At 37.8% G+C, this 18,370-nt stretch overlaps 1 protein-coding gene across 3 annotated transcripts in view; it reads left to right on the top strand.

Moving 5' to 3' along the window:
* Positions 1–18,370, top strand: part of CFH (complement factor H) — a 94,056-nt gene that overhangs the window by 35,538 nt on the left and 40,148 nt on the right. The window contains exons 8-10 of one of the 3 annotated variants that reach the window (XM_032136424.2): positions 2,727–2,921; positions 3,368–3,544; positions 11,608–11,858. In XM_032136424.2, coding sequence (XP_031992315.1) covers positions 2,727–2,921; positions 3,368–3,544; positions 11,608–11,621 — 386 coding nt within the window. In that variant the 3' untranslated portion in view covers positions 11,622–11,858. Of the gene's footprint in view, positions 1–2,726; positions 2,922–3,367; positions 3,545–10,308; positions 10,672–11,607; positions 11,859–18,370 lie in introns of those variants that run through there. The other 2 variants (XM_058430659.1, XM_032136422.2) reach the window with 2 other exon arrangements.

Below are 18,370 nucleotides of genomic sequence, written 5' to 3'. Positions count from 1 at the left end.
ATATTTAATGATTTTATGGTTGGCTTGTGACAAGGAAGTTCAGCCCAAATGTATCTAAACCAACTGAGCCTCAACTATATTTGGATTTCAATTATTAATGTTTAGCAATGAACCATCTGGAGTTCTCATGGACAAGATAGAGAAGTTGATCAGTTATATGGTTTATCAGTTTTTAATTTCATTAAATAACCATATCTAATTATCAGATGCAGGACTTTATTCTCAGGCCTGTGTCATTACTCACTTGTGTCACTGAACAGTTTAATGATTTAGGGGAAGTGCAGTACAAGTTCACAATTGGAATGATACAGAGGATGATAATAATGAATCTGCATTAGGGCAGATTCAGCATTCAAAGAGAATCTTATGTGCTAAGCTGAATCTAATAAGATGAAATTTAACAACGTTGACTCTAAGATCCTGGACTTGGGTCAAATAAATTATAGTATGAATATATTAGCAGCAGTTATAAAAATTAGTGAATATTTTTATCAATTTTAAGATCCCTTTGAGCCAACTTTATGATGGAAACACCGTAAATGCTGTGAAACCAAAATCTACATTTGTAGAAGTGTAACAAGTAGAATGAGGCTATTTGAAGTCCTTCTATTCTCAGCGCTGATGAGACCCTATGTGGGTACTAATATTTGCTTCAAGGAATCGATTTGTAAAAGGGATAAAAACAGATGTAAATGTGACTAAATTAGAGAATAGCTAAATAGTTCGAGCCTGTGGTAATGATATATGTTTTTAATTATGCCTCCTTTTTATTCCTTTTGGAAAGAAATCTCAGTGGACAATTTTATTTTATGACATTCTGGTAAATACCATAATAAGATGGATACTCATACTTGTTTTGAAATCAACCACAAGCTTTCAAATCTCTACTCTACCATTTAATGTGAAATTCAATTGAGATCTTTAAGACACAGCTCCTGCAAATCCAAGACTCAAGCTTTCCCAATGCAGAATTATTGTTAAATAATACGTCTCAACAAATCATGATGAAATTTGTAAAATCCAGTGGTAAACAGAAAATATTCCAAATCTTTAAAAAGTGGTGGGGAAAAATGTAGAATGTTACTTAAAAGAAATAAGACTAAGTAAATGTTTTAATTTTAACACTGGGAACTTCAGATAAACAGGGAAAAAAAATCTATCAACTATAAGATACATGGATTGTAGGCCAAGAAACTATACTGAAAGAAGTATCAGTCACTAGTCTTTGTTAGAGAAAGACATTTAAGATATACAATTATTCAGTTTATAATCCATGTAATAAATGTAGAAACTACATGAAAATTTCTCTAATCAAATACCAAAGAAAATAAATCACTGAGTTTAAAAAAGATGGAGATGAAAAAGAATATTTATATGTGTGTGTATGTGTATGTGTGTATTGAAATTCTTTTTAACCTGTTGCATAATGTTTATTGAAATAGAAACATATTTCATGGAAAACATTAATACCATTTTGTTATTGAAAGTACTAGATAATCTATAAATAATCCCATGAAAAGAGCAAATTTTCTGAAAAATATATAAACGTGTTAATATAATAAACAAGATAGCACTCAAATGTATTTGTCAAAATTAATATATAATAACTCAGTAAAATGTAATTATATTGTACCTTACTTAAATATATTTTATGACATTAAAATTATTTTGTTCTCCCATTAAAATTAGGTATAAACAAAAAAAGTTAATCAAAATCTTAACTATTTGGATATGAAGAAAAATTTCTAGTCCGTTTCTCTGGTTAAATACAGACTGGAGAACTTGGCTCAATGAATTGTTTGAGGCACGAATTAACTATGTTATTTTTCTGTGCGGTATCATCAAAGAAAAATTTTTGTGTTTCTCTATATTTTTACATTGTCTGCAATAAATAGGAAAGAGCCTAATTTATTTATTTACTTATTTATATTTTTCAAGATGGAGTCTCGCTCTGTAACCCATGCTGGAGTGCAGTGACACAATCTCTATTCACTGCAACCTCTGCCTCCTGGGTTCAAGTGATTCTCCTGCCTCTGCCTTCTAAGTAGCTGGAATTACAGGGGCGCACCTCCAGGCCTGGCTAATTTTTTTTTGTATTTTTAGTAGAGACGGGGTTTCACCATGTTGGCCCGGCTGGTCTCGAACTCCTTACCTCAAGTGATCTGCCTGTCTCAGCCTTCCAAAGTGCTGGGATTACAGGCGTGAGCCACTGCGCCCAGTTCATGAATTCAATCTAAAACAAATAAAAACCTTAAATCCCTCAAAATACTACCTCCTTACATTGAGTTGTTCTGAGAAGAAAATGCAGGGCTCTTATTTACTGATGAGAATAGAAAAAAAAAAAAAAAAGAAAGAAATACATGAGCTAAGCGGTAAAATTGGCATATTTCTCAACCAAAAAGTTTATTTAATTAGCCAGGGATAGGGTGTGTTTATTTAAGGGGAATACATTAAATAGGTCTGTACATTTTTGTTTCTGGAGAGCCTTCATACAAATTTATGCATCATGTGATCCACAAGACATAATTTCATCTTCATTAACAAAGACCTTCTTGTCACATATCTCAGTCATCTGAGTTCTATCATTTGTTTTGACCTAGAAACCCTAATGGAATGTGTAATTATACTAAGAAGAGAATATAATTCAGTGATAAAAATTTATCTCTAATATGATTGTTTATTACAGTAATAAATCTTTATACTTTTTTTAAAATTTTTATTGCAAGTGAAACCCTGTGATTATCCAAACATTAAACATGGAGGTCTATATTATGAGACTTTGCGTAGACCATACTTTCCAGTAGCTGTAGGAAAATATTACGCCTATTACTGTGATGAATCTTTTGAGACTCCTTCAGGAAGTTACTGGGATAACATTCATTGCACACAAGATGGATGGTCGCCAGCAGTACCATGTCTCAGTAAGTAAACCTCTGAACTGCTATATATGTATAAAACTTTCAAAGATCGAAGAGAGGAGAGCACATAAGTGATTACCCTTGTCTTATGTAACAGAAATAGGGCCAAGAAAAGAGTTGTTCAAGCAAAGTGACCAAAATAGATCTTTTCTATTATGAGGATTTCTTCTTGAAAATCACAGGAGAAATAAATATAGGGAATTTATGAGAATATCTATATAATTTATACATCTTTTAATTATAAAAACTAAAGATAAGTAATATTGAATATTGATATTTCTTTTTGTACAAACCTTTGTTAGTAACTTTAGTTCGTCTTCAGTTATACATTATTTTTGGATGTTTATGCAATCTTATTTAAATATTGTAAAAATAATTGTAATATACTATTTTGAGCAAATTTATGTTTCTCATTTACTTTATTTATTTATCATTGTTATGGTCCTTAGAAAAATGTTATTTTCCTTATTTGGAAAATGCATATAATCGAAATCATGGAAGAAAGTTTGTACAGGGTAACTCTATAGAAGTTGACTGCCATCCTGGCTACAGTCTTCCAAAAGCGCAGACCACAGTTACATGTATGGAGAATGGCTGGTCTCTTACTCCCAGATGCATCCGTGTCAGTAAGTACACTACTCTGAGATCCTAGCATGTTCATATCTTTCTAAGTAACATAGATGACATTCTAAGTCTCATCTATATTAACTGTGGCAAAATGTTTATGTCACCTTGTTTTGCCAAAAGACCTATTTAGTTTTTGGTTTTTCAATTGTGTATAAATGAATATACAAATTTCTTGATAAGTACATAGTAAAATAAATTCTCCTATCAATGGGCATTAATCAAGAATACAGTAAAAGAATTTGAGCACAATACTTGTTGGTTAAATGAAGTCATATTGAAGCGGCATCATTGTCTGGGTAAATACCTGAGGTTCGTTATCTCACACCGAGAAGATTAAGGACATGGACACACACAAGGAGTGAGTTTAGGAGCACAGGTTTAATAGGCAAAAGAAAGAGAAAGGAGAACAGCTTCCTCTCTTGTGAGAGAGAGCAGCACCTGAAAGTGAATCCCTGCCCCTGGTGGAGTGCACTGGATTTTATAAACAGTCTTGAGGAAGCAGTGTCTGATTTACATAGGGCCCAAAGATTGGTTAAACCAGGTGTTACATTTACATAATATGCCAGGAAGCTGGCCGCCCCATCCTAATCTTATTAATCAAATGGGATCTTTGCCTGGCCAGCGCCATGTTGCCTTCTCCTTACTGTACACCTGGCTGGCAAAGAGAAGGGAAGATGCAGCTGCCATATGGAACATGCCTAGTCCCAGGTAGCCTTTTCCTACAGGCACAACTGCTGGCATTCACCTTGCAAGCTTCCAGCTTGCTTGTCTATGTTTGCAGTTCGATTTTACAGGCTCCTCTTGTTAGAAAAGAAAATGATTTGGGGGCTGCCTTTCATTAAAAGGAAAAAGCTTATCAAGGACTGCTGTACCCTCATTATCTGCCTAAACAATTTTTTCTCAACTCCTATATCAATATTAATATGTACATTGGAATCAATCATTTGACTATTTGACTTTTTCTAGTATATGTAAGTACAAATGGGTATTCTGGGATCTTGTGCATATTCTACTCTAGAAGGTTTCCTACAGTATTTATTCCAACATACATTTATATCAACAGTTCCTTCTTTTTTTACGTGTTAATGATGGGTGATGTCACATTTTAATGTTTACAAATTGAGTGGCTATAAAATGTTATAGCATTATAGTGTAAATTTGCATTTCTTTTACCACTGACTGGGTTTAGAATATATATTCACAGTTTAATTGGTATTTAATGCTTCTAATCTTTGGAAATGCAGTTTGATTTTTTTTATTTACCTTTTTGAGAGTTTTGGTATTATTAGTTGGAATCATCTTAATAATTCTGAATATAAAATCTCTTTTAATTATATGTAATGCAAATGCATTCTCTTTGTGGCTAGTATTTTTCTTTCCTTTTTTCTGCCTTATGAACATAAGTTGCTCATTTCACTACATAATAATCAATCTTTTTTCATGACGAATGTTTCTTGTTTCTATTTAAAGGAATACTTAAAAAACACAGAGCCACTATACTATTCTTTATTCTAAAATGTTATACGTTTTCTTTTCATATTTTAAAAATATTTTGTGCTGATTTTATTCATGATAATGGCTGTATTTCATTTTAAAATAAAATATGGTAAACTCAACATTTCCCTAACAATTTTTATAGTACCTTTCTCAAACAGTATATTTTTTATTGTATATTGTGTACATTGTGTGTATATACACACACACAATGACTATTATGCGGAGTATTCTGCACTATTAGTAAACAATTTTTTAACCAGCATTGCAGTAACCCTCTATTGAATTTTATTTATTTATTTTATTTTGTTATTTTATTTTGAGATAGAATCTCACTGTGTCACCCAGGCTGGAGTGCAATGCCGCAATCTCGCCTCGCTGCAACCTCCACTCCCTGAATTTTAATTAATATAGGTTTTTAATAAGTGTGGATATAACTTTTCACCCTAATCATGACCTTTCACCCAAATCTTTTTGCTTCATCAGTCTCTTTTTTGTCTCATCATTTGGTGTCAGATGATCCCATTACTTTTTTTTCTTGATTGATTAATTGAGGCTAATAATATGCCTTGATTAGATATGCAATTTCTCCTGATATCAAACAACACAATCAAGGTTTATGCCTCTTGGTTTGATTTGGGAGCTGACTGTAGAATCAACTACTTATTTTTTCTCCTTCCTTCCTTCCTTCCTTCCTTCCTTCCTTCCTTTCTCTCTCTCTCTCTTTTCTTTCTTTCTTTCTTTCTTTCTTTCTTTCTTTCTTTCTTTCTTTCTTTCTTTCTTCTTTATTTCCTTCTCTTTCTTTTTCTTTCTCTCTTTCATTCTTTTTTCTTTCTCTTTCATTCTTTTTTCTTTCTTCCTTTCTTTGTCTACCTTTCTCCTTTTTCTTTTTTCTGTTTCTTTCTTTCTCTTCCTTTTTCTTTTTCTTCCTTTCTCTCTCCCTTTCTTTCTTTCTTTTCTTTCTTCTTTCTCTCCCTCCCTTCCCTCCCTCCCTCGCTCCCCTCCCTTCCTCCCTCCCTCCCTCTCTTCCTTCCTTCCTTCCTTTTGTCCCAAGTTTGTCTGGCTCAAGTTATTCTTAAGAATGTTACTATTTTACTCTTCATGCTAGACCCTGTACTTTAGTCAGGTTATTTAGCTACTTTACGGTGGTCATATGATTAACAAGTCTTAGCTTCATCTTCAGATTGAGATATCAACATTATATTTTCAATGTACAGCCAATAGTCAGTGAATCACATTACTTTTCAATTTAATAAAATCTGAATTCCTCATAACCATGTTGTGAAAATATGCAGAAAAAATTAAACATACTTGAGTGAGTACAGTAGATATATATTGGAGTGTATCCTATGAGTGCAAACTGGCTATAGTTTCCTTTAAAATAGTCATTTAAAGAAAAAAATTGCCAGATAAATCACAGAATATCAATTTCTCTTGACTTGTAAAACTTGAATTACTAGTGCCATCTGAATGATTCTTCTGAAGGTAGATAGAATAGTTTCTACTTACCTGTGAGAGAAAAAAGCTGCACTAGTCCCTCTTATTCATGTGGGATATGTTCCAGGCTCCCCAGTAAATGCCTGAAATGATTAATAGTATAAAACCCAAGTAGACTATGTTTTTCCACCTGATAACTTGGAATACTACTAAGTGACTAAGGCTGTGTGTACACTGTGGATACACTAGACGAAGGGAAGATTCACGCTCTGGGCAGGATGGAGCTGAATGGCATAGGATTTCTTCAAAGACTACTAAGTGACTAACAGGCAGGTAGTATAAACTGTGGATGCACTAGACAAGAAAGGATTCATGCTCTGGGGAGAATGGAGCTGAATGGCATAGGATTTCATCACACTACTCAGAACATCTTTTTTTTTATTGCTAAGTATTATTCCATTGTATCATGTATCATGGTCTTTTAATCCATTCACGTGTTGAAGGGCATTTGCATTGTTTTTGGTATTTGTGAATCATGCTGTTAAGAAAAATATTCATCTACAGCTTTTATATAAACACAAATTTATTCCTCATAGATACATATCTAAGACTGGGTTTGTTGGATAAATGGTGTGTGTGTGTGTGTGTGTGTGTGTGTGTGTGTGTGTTTTCTTATTATACTTTAAGTTCTGGGATATATGTGCAGAACGTGCAGGTTTGTTACATAGGTATACATGTGCCATGGTGGTTTGCTGCACCCATAAACCCGTCATCTAGGTTGTAAGCCTTGCATGAATTAGCTATTTGTCCTGATGCTCTCTCTCCCCTTTCCCCCCCCACACCCCAACAAGCCCTGATGTGTGATGTTCCCCTCCCTGTGTCCATGTGTTCTCATTGATCAACTCTCACTTATGAGTGAGAATATGAGGTGTTTTGTTTTCTGTTCCAGTGTTAGTTTGCTGAGGATGATGGTTTCCAGCTTCATCCATGTCCCTGCAAAGGACACGAACTCATTCAGTTTATGGCTGCATAGTATTCCATGGTGTATATGTGCCACATTTTCTTTATCCGGTCTATCATTGATGGGCATTTGGGTTGGTTCCAAGTCTTTGCTACTGTAAATGGTGCTGCGATAAACATATGTGTGCATGTGTCTTTATAGTAGAATGATTTATATTCCATTGGGTATATACCCAGTAATGGGATTGCTGGGTCAAATGGTATTTCTGGTTCTAGATCTTTGAGGAGTTGCCACACTGTCTTCCACTATGGTTGAACTAATTTACACTCCCACCAACAGAGTAAAAGCGTTCCTATTTCTCCGCATTCTCACCAGCACCTGTTGTTTCCAGATGTTTTAATGATTGGCATTCTAACTGGAGTGAATTGGTTTCTCATTGTGGTTTTGATTTGCATTTCTCTAATGACCAGTGATGATGAGCTTGTTTTCATGTATTTGTTGACTGCATAAATGTCTTCTTTTGAGAAGTCTCTGTTCATATCCTTCACCTACTTTTTGATGGGGTTGTTTGTTTCTTTCATATAAATTTGCTTAAGTTCCCTGTAGATTCTTGATATTAGACCTCTGTCAGATGGATAGATTGCAAAAATTTTCTCCCATTCTGTAGATTGCTTATTCACTCTGATGATAGTTTCTTCTGCTGTGCAGAAGCTCTTTAGTTTAATTAGATCCCACTTGTCAATTTTGGCTTTTGTTGCCATTGCTTTTGGTGTTTTAGTCATGAAGTCTTTGCCCATGCCTATGTCCTGAATAGTACTGCCTAGGTTTTTTTCTAGGGTTTTTATGGTTTTAGGTCTTACCTTTAAGCCTTTAATACATCATGAGTTAATTTTTATATTAGGTGTAAGGGAAGGGTCCAGTTTCAGTTTTCTGCATATGGCCAGCCAATTTTCCCCGCATCATTTATTCAATAGGGAATCTTTTCCCTATTGCTTGTTTTTGTCAGGTTTGTTGAAGATCAAATGGTGGTAGACATGTGGTGTTATTTCTGAGGCCTCTGTTCTGTTCCATTGGTCTATATATCTGTTTTGGTACAAGTACCATGTTGTTTTGGTTACTGTAGTCTTGTAGTATAGTTTGAAATCAGGTAGCATGATGCCTCAGCTTTGTGCTTTTTGATTAGGATTGTATTGGCTATATGGGACCTTTTTTTGGTTTCATATGAAATTTAAAGTAGTTTTCTTAGTTCTGTGAAGAAAGATAATGATAGCTAGATGGGAATAGCATTGAATGTATCAACTACTTTGGGCAATATGGCCATTTTCATGATATTGATTCTTCCTATCCATGAGGACGGAATATTTTTCCATTTATTTGGGCCCTCTCTTATTTCCTTGAGCGGTGGTTTTTAGTTCTCCTTGAAGAGGTCCTTCGCATCCCTTGTAACTTGTATTTCTACCAGAGGTACAAAGAAGAGTTGGTACCATTCCTTCAGAAACTATTTCAAACAATTGGAAAAGAAGGACTCCTCCTTAACTCATTTTATGAGGCCAACATCATCCTGATACCAAAACCTGGCAGAGACACAACAGAAAAAGAAAATTTCAGTCTAATACCCCTGATGAACATCGATACGAAAATCCTCAATAAAATACTGGCAAAGCAAATCCAGCAGCATATATAAAAGCTTATTCACCATGAGCAAGTCGGCATTATCTCTGTGATGCAAGGCTGTTTCAACATACACAAATCAATAAATGTAATGACAAAAAAACACATAATTAACTCGATAGATGCAGAAAAGGCCTTCAATAAAATTCAACACCCCTTCATGGTAAAAACACTCAATAAGCTAGGTATTGATGGAACATATCTCAAAATTATAAGAGCTATTTTTTAAAAACCCATAGCAAATATCATACTAAATATGTGTGTTTATTTTTATAAGAAATAGACAAACTGTTTTCTTGAGTGATCATACATTGTACCTTCACATACTCAGTGTATGTGAGTTCCAATTGTTTTGCAACCTTGCCAGCCTTTGAGATAGTGTGGTTTTTTTCCATGAAATTATCCATTCTAATATGTGTGTGATGGTATTGCATTCCCTGGTGACTAATGCTGCTTAGCATCTTCTTTGTACTTATTTACCATCTATGTACCTCCTTTGGTGAACACGTCTAAATTTTGCCCACTTTTCATTGAGTTATTTCTTCCATTACGGAATTTTGAGACTACATAATATATATTGTGGCTACAAGCCCTTCACTGAGTAAATATTTTGCAAATATTTTTCTTGCATCTGTAGCTTTACTTTTCTTTCTAATAGTCTCTTTCCTTGAGCAAAAGTATGTAATTTTGATGTTATCACATTTTTCATTTATAGATTACACTCTTTGTGTCACCTAAAATTTCCTTGCCTAAATCAAGGCCATATACAGTTCTAGAAGTTAACATTTTACACTTAGTTATATGACCAATTTTGAGTTAATTTTTGTATGAGGTATGAGGAATATGTAGAGGGTTATTATTTTGCATTTGGATGCCTTACTGTTCCAGTATCACTTGTTTAAAAGACTATGTTTTCTTCATTGAATTGCCTTTGCTCCTTTTTAAAATTGAAAACATCCTCAACAAAATCTTGTAAAAACAGTTAAGGAGGAAAAAGTAAAATTCAACTAGGTTTGTAGGACAATCAGTGGTAATCATTAGGCTAGCTTTCCATTGACCCACTTCCTTATAGCTGGTCACTGATTACCAGTCCAGGATAACATAATCTTTGTCACTAGAATCTTTGATCTTTTTCTGTTCTTTAGATAAAATTTAAGACAATATGAGATGACAAACTTTCCATTTGAGTTTCTCCTTTAGGTTCTGCATACTAACAAAACTACTGATGCCAGCCATTCTGAAAGGCTTTGCAAGAAACTCAACTTAGGGAAGAATGTAGTTTCCATATCCTGATGATTTCATCCCCCTTACCCGAATCAGTTGATGACCTCAATTTTCCAGCCACTCCCCCTTCAAAGATTCTTGCCCAGAAACCTTCAGTGAAATGGATTTGAGTCTTGAGAATTCTTCTCATGTCCTTGTTTGGTGACCTTGCAATTGGTAAACTCTCTGTTGCAAACTCCACTGTCTCGGTGTATTCTGTTGCTGCACAGCAGGCATACAAACCTTACAATCTTGTAAAAATTCATGGCAAGCAGCCAGGCATGATGGCTCACACCTGTAATCCCAGCTCTTTGTGAGGCAAAGGAGGGTAGATTACTTGAGGTCAGAAGTTCGAGACCAGGCTGGCCAACATGGTGAAACCCTGTCTCTACTAGAAATACAAAAGTTGCCCAGGCATGGTGGCACATGCCTGTAATCCCAGCTACTTGGGAGGCTGAGGTTGGAGAATCACTTGAACCTGGGAGGCAGAGGTTGCAGTGAGCCAAGATCGTGCCACTGCACTCCATCCTGGGAGACAGAGTGAGACTCCGTCTCAAAAAAAAAAAAAAAAAAAAAGAAAAAAGAATTCATGGCAAGCCACTCTCCTTGCAGTCATTTACCTACAGTCCAGTGCCCCCATGCCACTGGGGTTGACCCAGAGACAAGCCCAAGCAGCTGCTTAGTTATGATGCACTAACGGCCTTTGCTGGGGCCTTCTGTGTTGGCAGGGCAGTGCTGACTTTCAGCACATAACCTTGTCTGCAGCAGAGAAACCATGTCTGGTCTCAGAAGAAGTCTCAGGTGAATTTTCTCAGAGCAGCTGGCACCCCATTTCCTTCTGTGTGTGTGTGTGTGTATGTGTGTGTGCGTGTTTTCATCTTAGAGGTCTTGTGGCCTCTTTTGAGGTCTTGTTGACACTCCCTAAGTCTAGGTAGGAACTTATTTGAGGAGATCTCCCTTCAGATGGAAAAAGACTAGAGGGCATTGCTTGGGAGAAATGGTCTTGGATTTTGGAATCTGAAACTTTATATAGAAAGGTCTTTTGGTTGTCTTTGTCTTGTTATATGTATTTATGTTTGTGGAGGGGATCCCTGAAGAAATTACTAGTGGAAAAATTACTAACTCAGGGAACCCTTCTTGTTTGGTCAGTCACATTCAGTTAGTCCTGAAGGAGTTGCTAGTGGAATCTCAGCAAGCCTAACTCAGGGTAACTATATGCTCTTCAATCTTTCCCAGGATTTACCCACTGAACTCCTGATCAAAGGTCGTCCCTCTCCAACTTGAGTGGATCAAAGATGACAAGGGCCAATGGAACCAAGTTTGAGCCTTGCCAGGTCAATACTTGGGTCCTGAGTATGGTGACTAGTATCTGCATTTTGTTACGTGTGAATTATTCCAGCCAGAATGGGAAATGCTAACTCAGCTCCTCCGGGCAGCCCAATGGGGCTGGTGGCTTTGAGATTATTAAACTCTTTCTCTGCTGCAAACCCCGCTGTCTCAGTGTATTGTTCTGTTGCTGTGCAGCAGGCATACAAATCTGACAATCTCGTAACTATTTGTGGCAAGCCAGGTAGAGGTCACTCTCCTTGAGGGCATTTACTCACCACCTAGTGCCCCTTTGCCACTGGGGCAGACCCAGAGACAAGCCCTAGCAGCTTCTTAGCTCTCAGGAACTAAGGGCTGTCCCTTAGTTCTCCCACAGTAACCCATAATGCAACCCTGATGGGCTGCATCTTCCAAAATTGAAAGGCCTTTGTCTATCATTCCGTGAAACAAAAAAAGATTATCTTATTTTTTTACATGACTTAACCTTAATACCCACTGGATTTCGGAGAACAGCGGCCACTGCATTGTCCTCATGCTTACAGTACGATCCTGTAGCTAGATTTGTTTTGTAAGAAGGAAGAGGAAAGAGATGAAATCCCCTATGTATAATGTTTTATGTTGCTTTAGAAAAGTAGAACAATGTAGAAAAAGGTAAAATAATGATAAAGCAAGAAATTAAAAACTGTTTGTACTGATTTACAAGAAAAAGATGATGCTATGATGGTTCAGTTAAAGGAACCTATGACTCACCCTCCTCCACCTTATGGGGGAGCTGCAGCAGCACTATTGACACCTCTCCAGAGTCCCCACCACCAAAAAGTCACAAGTCTGGGGCAACAGGTACGATCTCTGCTTCTTATAACCCAACAGGGGACTCCATTTAGGCAGGGTGTCACTTCTTATACCCAACAGAGAACTCCATTTAGCCGGGGAGTCACTCTGGTTCTTAGAGGCAGTTTCCCCATAACAACTGCTTATAGGAGGTGTTGCTGCCACAGGCCAGCCTATAGGATTTATCTTGGTTTATTCTCTGTTCTCCACTTCCAACCTACTTAATTAGAAAAATAATATGCCTATTTATTGAGAAGATCTAAAGTTTATGGAAGGAACAGGATTAAAAAAAAAATCCAAAGCATATGGAGAATCTATTCTCCTCTGTATTTGCTACACAGAACCCTACCTGAGCAGGTACCCCCAATTTGCTCAATATTTTGTTGACTTCAGAGAAACAAAGAATGGTTTTAGAAAAAGCTAAGGAAAAGACTGATTTTATTCACACTGACTCTCCCAGTAATCCAGTAAGGGCAGCTGCTCAGATTGCAGTTCCCACCTCTGTCCTGGGATGGAATCTAAACACTGGAGATAGATCTAACCTCGAACACTATCAAAACTGCATTTTGATCAGCCTCTGCAAGGGAGTGCCCAAGAAAGGAGCCTCAGTAAGGTCCAGGATGGTCAAGCAGAAGCCTAATGAGGGTTGCTTTGGAATTCTTAGAACAAGTCTTTGAAGCTTTCAGAGAATAAATGGATATTGACCCAGAAGCCCCAGAAAATTTAATGATAGCTAACATGATGTTTATCCAACAAAGTGCCCCAGATATTCAGAGAAAGTTACAAAACATAGCTGAGGCATTGGACATGTTTTTGTCTCAATTAGTGAAGATTATTTCTAATGTATTTACTGATCACGAGTTTAAAAAGTGGAAAATAAAACACAAGGAATAATGAAAATGGCAAGCTGACTTGTTATCTGTGGCTCTGACCCTAGTAGTCCCTGGACCACAACAAGAGCCGTCATCAGACACTCCATCTATGGTAGAACCACCTGGGCCCCCAAAAGCCAATAAAAAGGGACATCCCATTGCAGGTCCCAAGCAGTGTGCTTACTGCAACAGGGGGGACACTGAAAGGAAGATTGCCCATGACTTACAAAGCCTGATGTGAAACAGAATCAGCCTTCTGCCCACCGAATGCCTGGGATAGCTGGGGAGCTTGAGAGAGATAATGAAGTAAAAGACCAGAAATGGTAGCACCCAGGGGCTTCTCCTGACCCAGACAACACCCTCCATATTTCCCACATGGGGCTTGAGATCTTGATGATGGTGAGAAATCAGCTTCTGGACTTTCTAGTAGACATGGTGCCCCCTATTTGGTGTTAAATATCTGGTTGTCTAAACTTTCCTCAGAAATAATGAAGGTGACTGAAATCTCAGAAAGAATGCTGATGAGATCATTCCTCCAAATTTTGGATTGTCAGCTAGAGTAAGATCATTTAAAGCAGAGTTTTTTGCTGGGCGCGGTGGCTCACTCCTGTAATCCCAGCACTTTGGGAGGCAGAGGTGGGCAGATCACAAGGTCAGGAGATTGAGACCATCCTGGCTAACACAGTGAAACCCCGTCTCTACTAAAAATACAAAAAATTAGTCGGGCATGGTGGTGGGCACCTGTAGTCCCAGCTACTCGGGAGGCTGAGGCAGGAGAATGGCGTGAATCTGGGAGAGCTTGCAGTGAGCCAAGATCATGCCACTGCACTCCAGCCTGGGGGACAGAGCAACACCCTGTCAAAAAAAAAAAAAAAGAAAAAAAGACAGAGTTTTTCTATACATCCGTGAATGTCCCATCCCTTTGTTGGGGAAAGTCGTCCTTTTTTGTTGTTGTTTTGTTTTGTTTTGAGACAGAGTCTTGCCCTGTCACTCAGGCTGGAGTGTGGTGGCACGATCGTGGCTCACTGCAACCTCTGGCTCACTGAAACCTCCACCTCATGAGCTAAAGCAATTTTCCTGTCTCAGCCTCCCAAGTAGCTGGGATTACAGGCGTGTGCCACCACGGCCAGCTAATTTTTGTATTTTTAGTAAAGACAGGGTTTCACCATGTTGGCCTGGCTGGTCTTCAACTCCTGACATCAGGTAATCTGCCCTCCTCGACCTCCCAAAATGCTGGGAGCTGGGATTACAGGTGTGAGCCACTGCTCCCGGCCTGTTAGGGCAGTACTCTTAACCAAACTAAATGCTAAGATTACTTTTTCTCTGAGATGATTGGACATCCAGGTGCCTTCAGACCAAGCGTGTGCTCTGCAGGCCATATTTTTACAACTGGAGATCCTTGAAAGTGCTTGCACCCCTGAAGAGATACTCCAAAAGGTTAGTCCGGAAATATGGGCAGACGGGAGACCAGGGAAAACAAAAACTGCATCTCCAGTACAAGTCAAGTTTTGTGCAGTAGTAGCGCTGCCAAATCTAAAGCAGTATCCTTTGAGAGAAAAGGCACAGCTATGCATTTAGCCTCTGCTAATGGCCTTCCTGCAATACAGGAAGAATTCCTCGTTTCCCATGTAACATACCTGTCTTGCCAGGACAAAAACATGGAACTGAGGAATATTGGTTTGTACAGGATTTGAGGGCTACTAGCCAAATTTTCAAAGCCATTTATCTGGTGATACCTGATCCTTATACATTATTCATGACTTTAACCAGTGAGTTGTCCTGGTGTTCAGTCTTGACTCTGAAGGATGCCTTCATCTGTATTCCCCTGAGTCCAGAGTCCCATGAAGTGTTTGCCTTTGAATAGGAAGACTCTGACACTAAAACTAAATGATAGTATTGCTGGACGATGCTTCCTCAAGGCTTCAAAAACTCACTAACCATCTGGGGGAAATACATGCTAAGGAGTTTTGGGACTTCCAGTTGAAAAATGAGACTTTGCTTATATATGTTGATGGCATATTAGTAGCCAGCACAACTAAGGCAAATTGACCAGAATATTATACTGGCTTTATATTTTTTTTTTGTCTGGGTGGGGATCCAAAGTATCCAAGAAAAGAAATCACAAATATTGAAACACTCAATTATATATCTTAGGTTTGAAATTTCTCAGGAGCAGAGTAATCTGCTTTTGGACGGGAGGGAAGCTCTTGTCAGGGTGGCCAGACTCAGCACATGGCAGCAGCTGTGAGGGATTTTTATGTATGGCTGAATGTTGCCATATTTCATTTTCTTATTTTGGGCTTATAGCAAAATGTCTCTATGAAGCCCTAAGACCAGACACTTGACGTCTAGAATGGACAAGGAATGTCAAAAGGCCTTTCTAACCATTAAGTAAAAATTAGTAATGGATCTGGCTACTGAGACTCCCTGAACTAAGAAAGCCATTTGATTTGTTCATACATGAGAGAGAAGGAGTGGGTTTAGGAGTAGTAACCTAAGACTTAGGGAATATCATGAGGCCTGTAGCCCACTTTTCAAAACAGCTGGACATTGTTATGATGGGTTGGACTTCTTGTCTCTGAGCCACTGGCACCACTTGTGATCTTCCAGGAGGCAGAAGAGTTCACTTTGGGTTAACCTAGCACAGTACACACTGTGTATGCTGTTTGTTGGAACAGAAGTGGAGCTACTGACTTACTTCTAGAAGACTGAATAGGTATCAGGTCATCCTCCTGGATAATCCTAGTGTTACTTTGAGAGCTGTTTCTACTCTAAATCCTGCTAAATAAACCTATACATGATTGCATATAAATTATTGAGCAAGTGTGTTCTCTTCAACCAGACATGACCAAAATTCCCTTTAAAAACCTGGACTTAGAAATATTCACTGAAGAAAGCAGCTTTATGGACCACGGACAACAGAAGGCTGAGCATGCTATGGTAACCCTGTGACAGATCCTAGATGCAGAGACACTCCCTCTGGGTTCATCGGCACAGAAGGCAGAACTTAGAGTCCTAATCAGGGCATCCCAACTAGGTAAAGACTCCTGAGTCACCAATTACTCTGATTCCAGGTATGTTCTTATTGTTGTCCACGCTCATGGGGCTGTTTGGACAGAAAGCGGGCTCTTAACCTTTGATGATTAAAAAAGAAAAACAATTAAGCATGCTAAAGAAATCTTAGCCTGACTAAAGGCAGTCTTGGTACCTAAGAAAGTAGCTATAATACACTACCATGGACACAGTGGATGGACAATTTGGTAGCAAGAAAAAAAAATCACTAGGCAGAGCAGGCCACTAAAGAGGTGAACAGAGAATAAAAATGCCCAAAGCCTTCCTAATGTCATTAATCCCTGAAATAAACTTCAGCCTAAAATCCCTACCTAATGGAAGAAGATGTAAAGACAGAACTCGATTGAGGCTTTGACTCCAATCAAAGAACTCAAAATGAGTGGATATGTAACACGGAAGAAAAGGTTCTGGTGCCCAGGTATCTTGTGACAGATATCATCAAACACATACATGATACCACACAGTATGGCAGGCATGCCACCCTTCAATTGACCCAGGACTACATCTTTGGGACACACTTAAAGAAGACTATCCAAAAAATAATTTAAAAATACCTACTTTGTGCCCAGAACAATCTTAAGACTGGTCCTCCACCCCCAGTACCAGGGATTCAAGCAAGAGGTGCAGGGCTAATAGAGGACTGGCAAATTGATTTTACCGTGATGCCAAGGGTAGCAGGAAATTTTAAATACTTGCTTGTATTTTTAGATATATTTTCAAGATAAACAAAAGCATTCCCCTGCAAGACAAAGAGAATGTCTGAGGTTATGAGAGCTTTGGTAGAGAAGATTAATCTCAGGTTTAGGTGGCCTGTCTCCATCCGGTGTGACCATAGTGCAACTTCTGTAGCCTAGGACACCATATATTCCAGGCCCTCAGCATAATCTGGAATCTTCATACAGCCTGCAGACTGAAGTCTACTGAAAAAACTCAAAAGATAAATCATACCATTAAAAACAAAACAAACTTTAGCTAAGATTTGCCAAGAAACTAACAACCTGGAATAACATTCTGTCCATTGCCCTGCTCAGAGTAAGGGTGGTCCCTAAAAGTGGGCCTAAATTAAGCCCTTTAAAAATTTTACGTGGGAGATCATTCTTCTGTTATCTTCTCAGACTAAGGAATGGAATAACACACATAAATAAATTAGATATTATCAAATATACACAATCTTTAGGTTGTACTTTATCTACTATTCACGAGTTTGTGGTTCCAGCAGATTGTGGTATCCAACTGACATTCTCTTGCATCGCATCCAACCCAGAGACTGGATTCTGCTCAAGACCAGGAAAAGTCAACATCCTGGGGACCACTTGAAAACACAGTGAAAGAGGCCATGCAAAGTATGACTGGTGACTCATTCCTCTGTTCAGCTTGAATGACTTAGACCCTGGATTCACCACAGCCATATAAAACCCACCCCGCCAGATTCTTGTCCTATCAAGAAATGTAGAGAGGCCACTTCGACTTCAGAGACTGTCTCAACCCTATCTGAATGGATAAGTAAATCTTTGATGGGCCTCAAATATATTTTGAGGAAAAATACCAGATAAGTAACTTTAATGAAATTAGACAAAACATATGTCCTCTTGACTACTACAATAGTTACTTTGAGCATAATAGGAATTTTTATTATAATTATTTTATATAAAAAGGTGAGATACCTTCCTGTCTATTCCCTGCCTTACTGAATGCTTAAGCCATATATTTACTTGGTCATTATAATTGCCTAGATCATTACAATTGCTACCGTTATCGATATTACTTCATAATTGCCTTGGTCATTACAATTGTTACACTTATAGATTTTCTAGGCATTCTATGCCATGCTAACATAGTCTCCTGCCTCTCATTATGTGGACATTCTAAAATTTAGAAATGGTCACCTTGTTTTAAAA

Source organism: Hylobates moloch, unplaced genomic scaffold, assembly GCF_009828535.3.
Source record: "Hylobates moloch isolate HMO894 unplaced genomic scaffold, HMol_V3 SCAFFOLD_18, whole genome shotgun sequence".
Classification (NCBI taxonomy): Eukaryota; Metazoa; Chordata; class Mammalia; order Primates; family Hylobatidae; genus Hylobates; species Hylobates moloch.
Note: the sequence above shows the minus strand (reverse complement) of the source record. Positions and strands in the feature narration are given on the sequence as shown.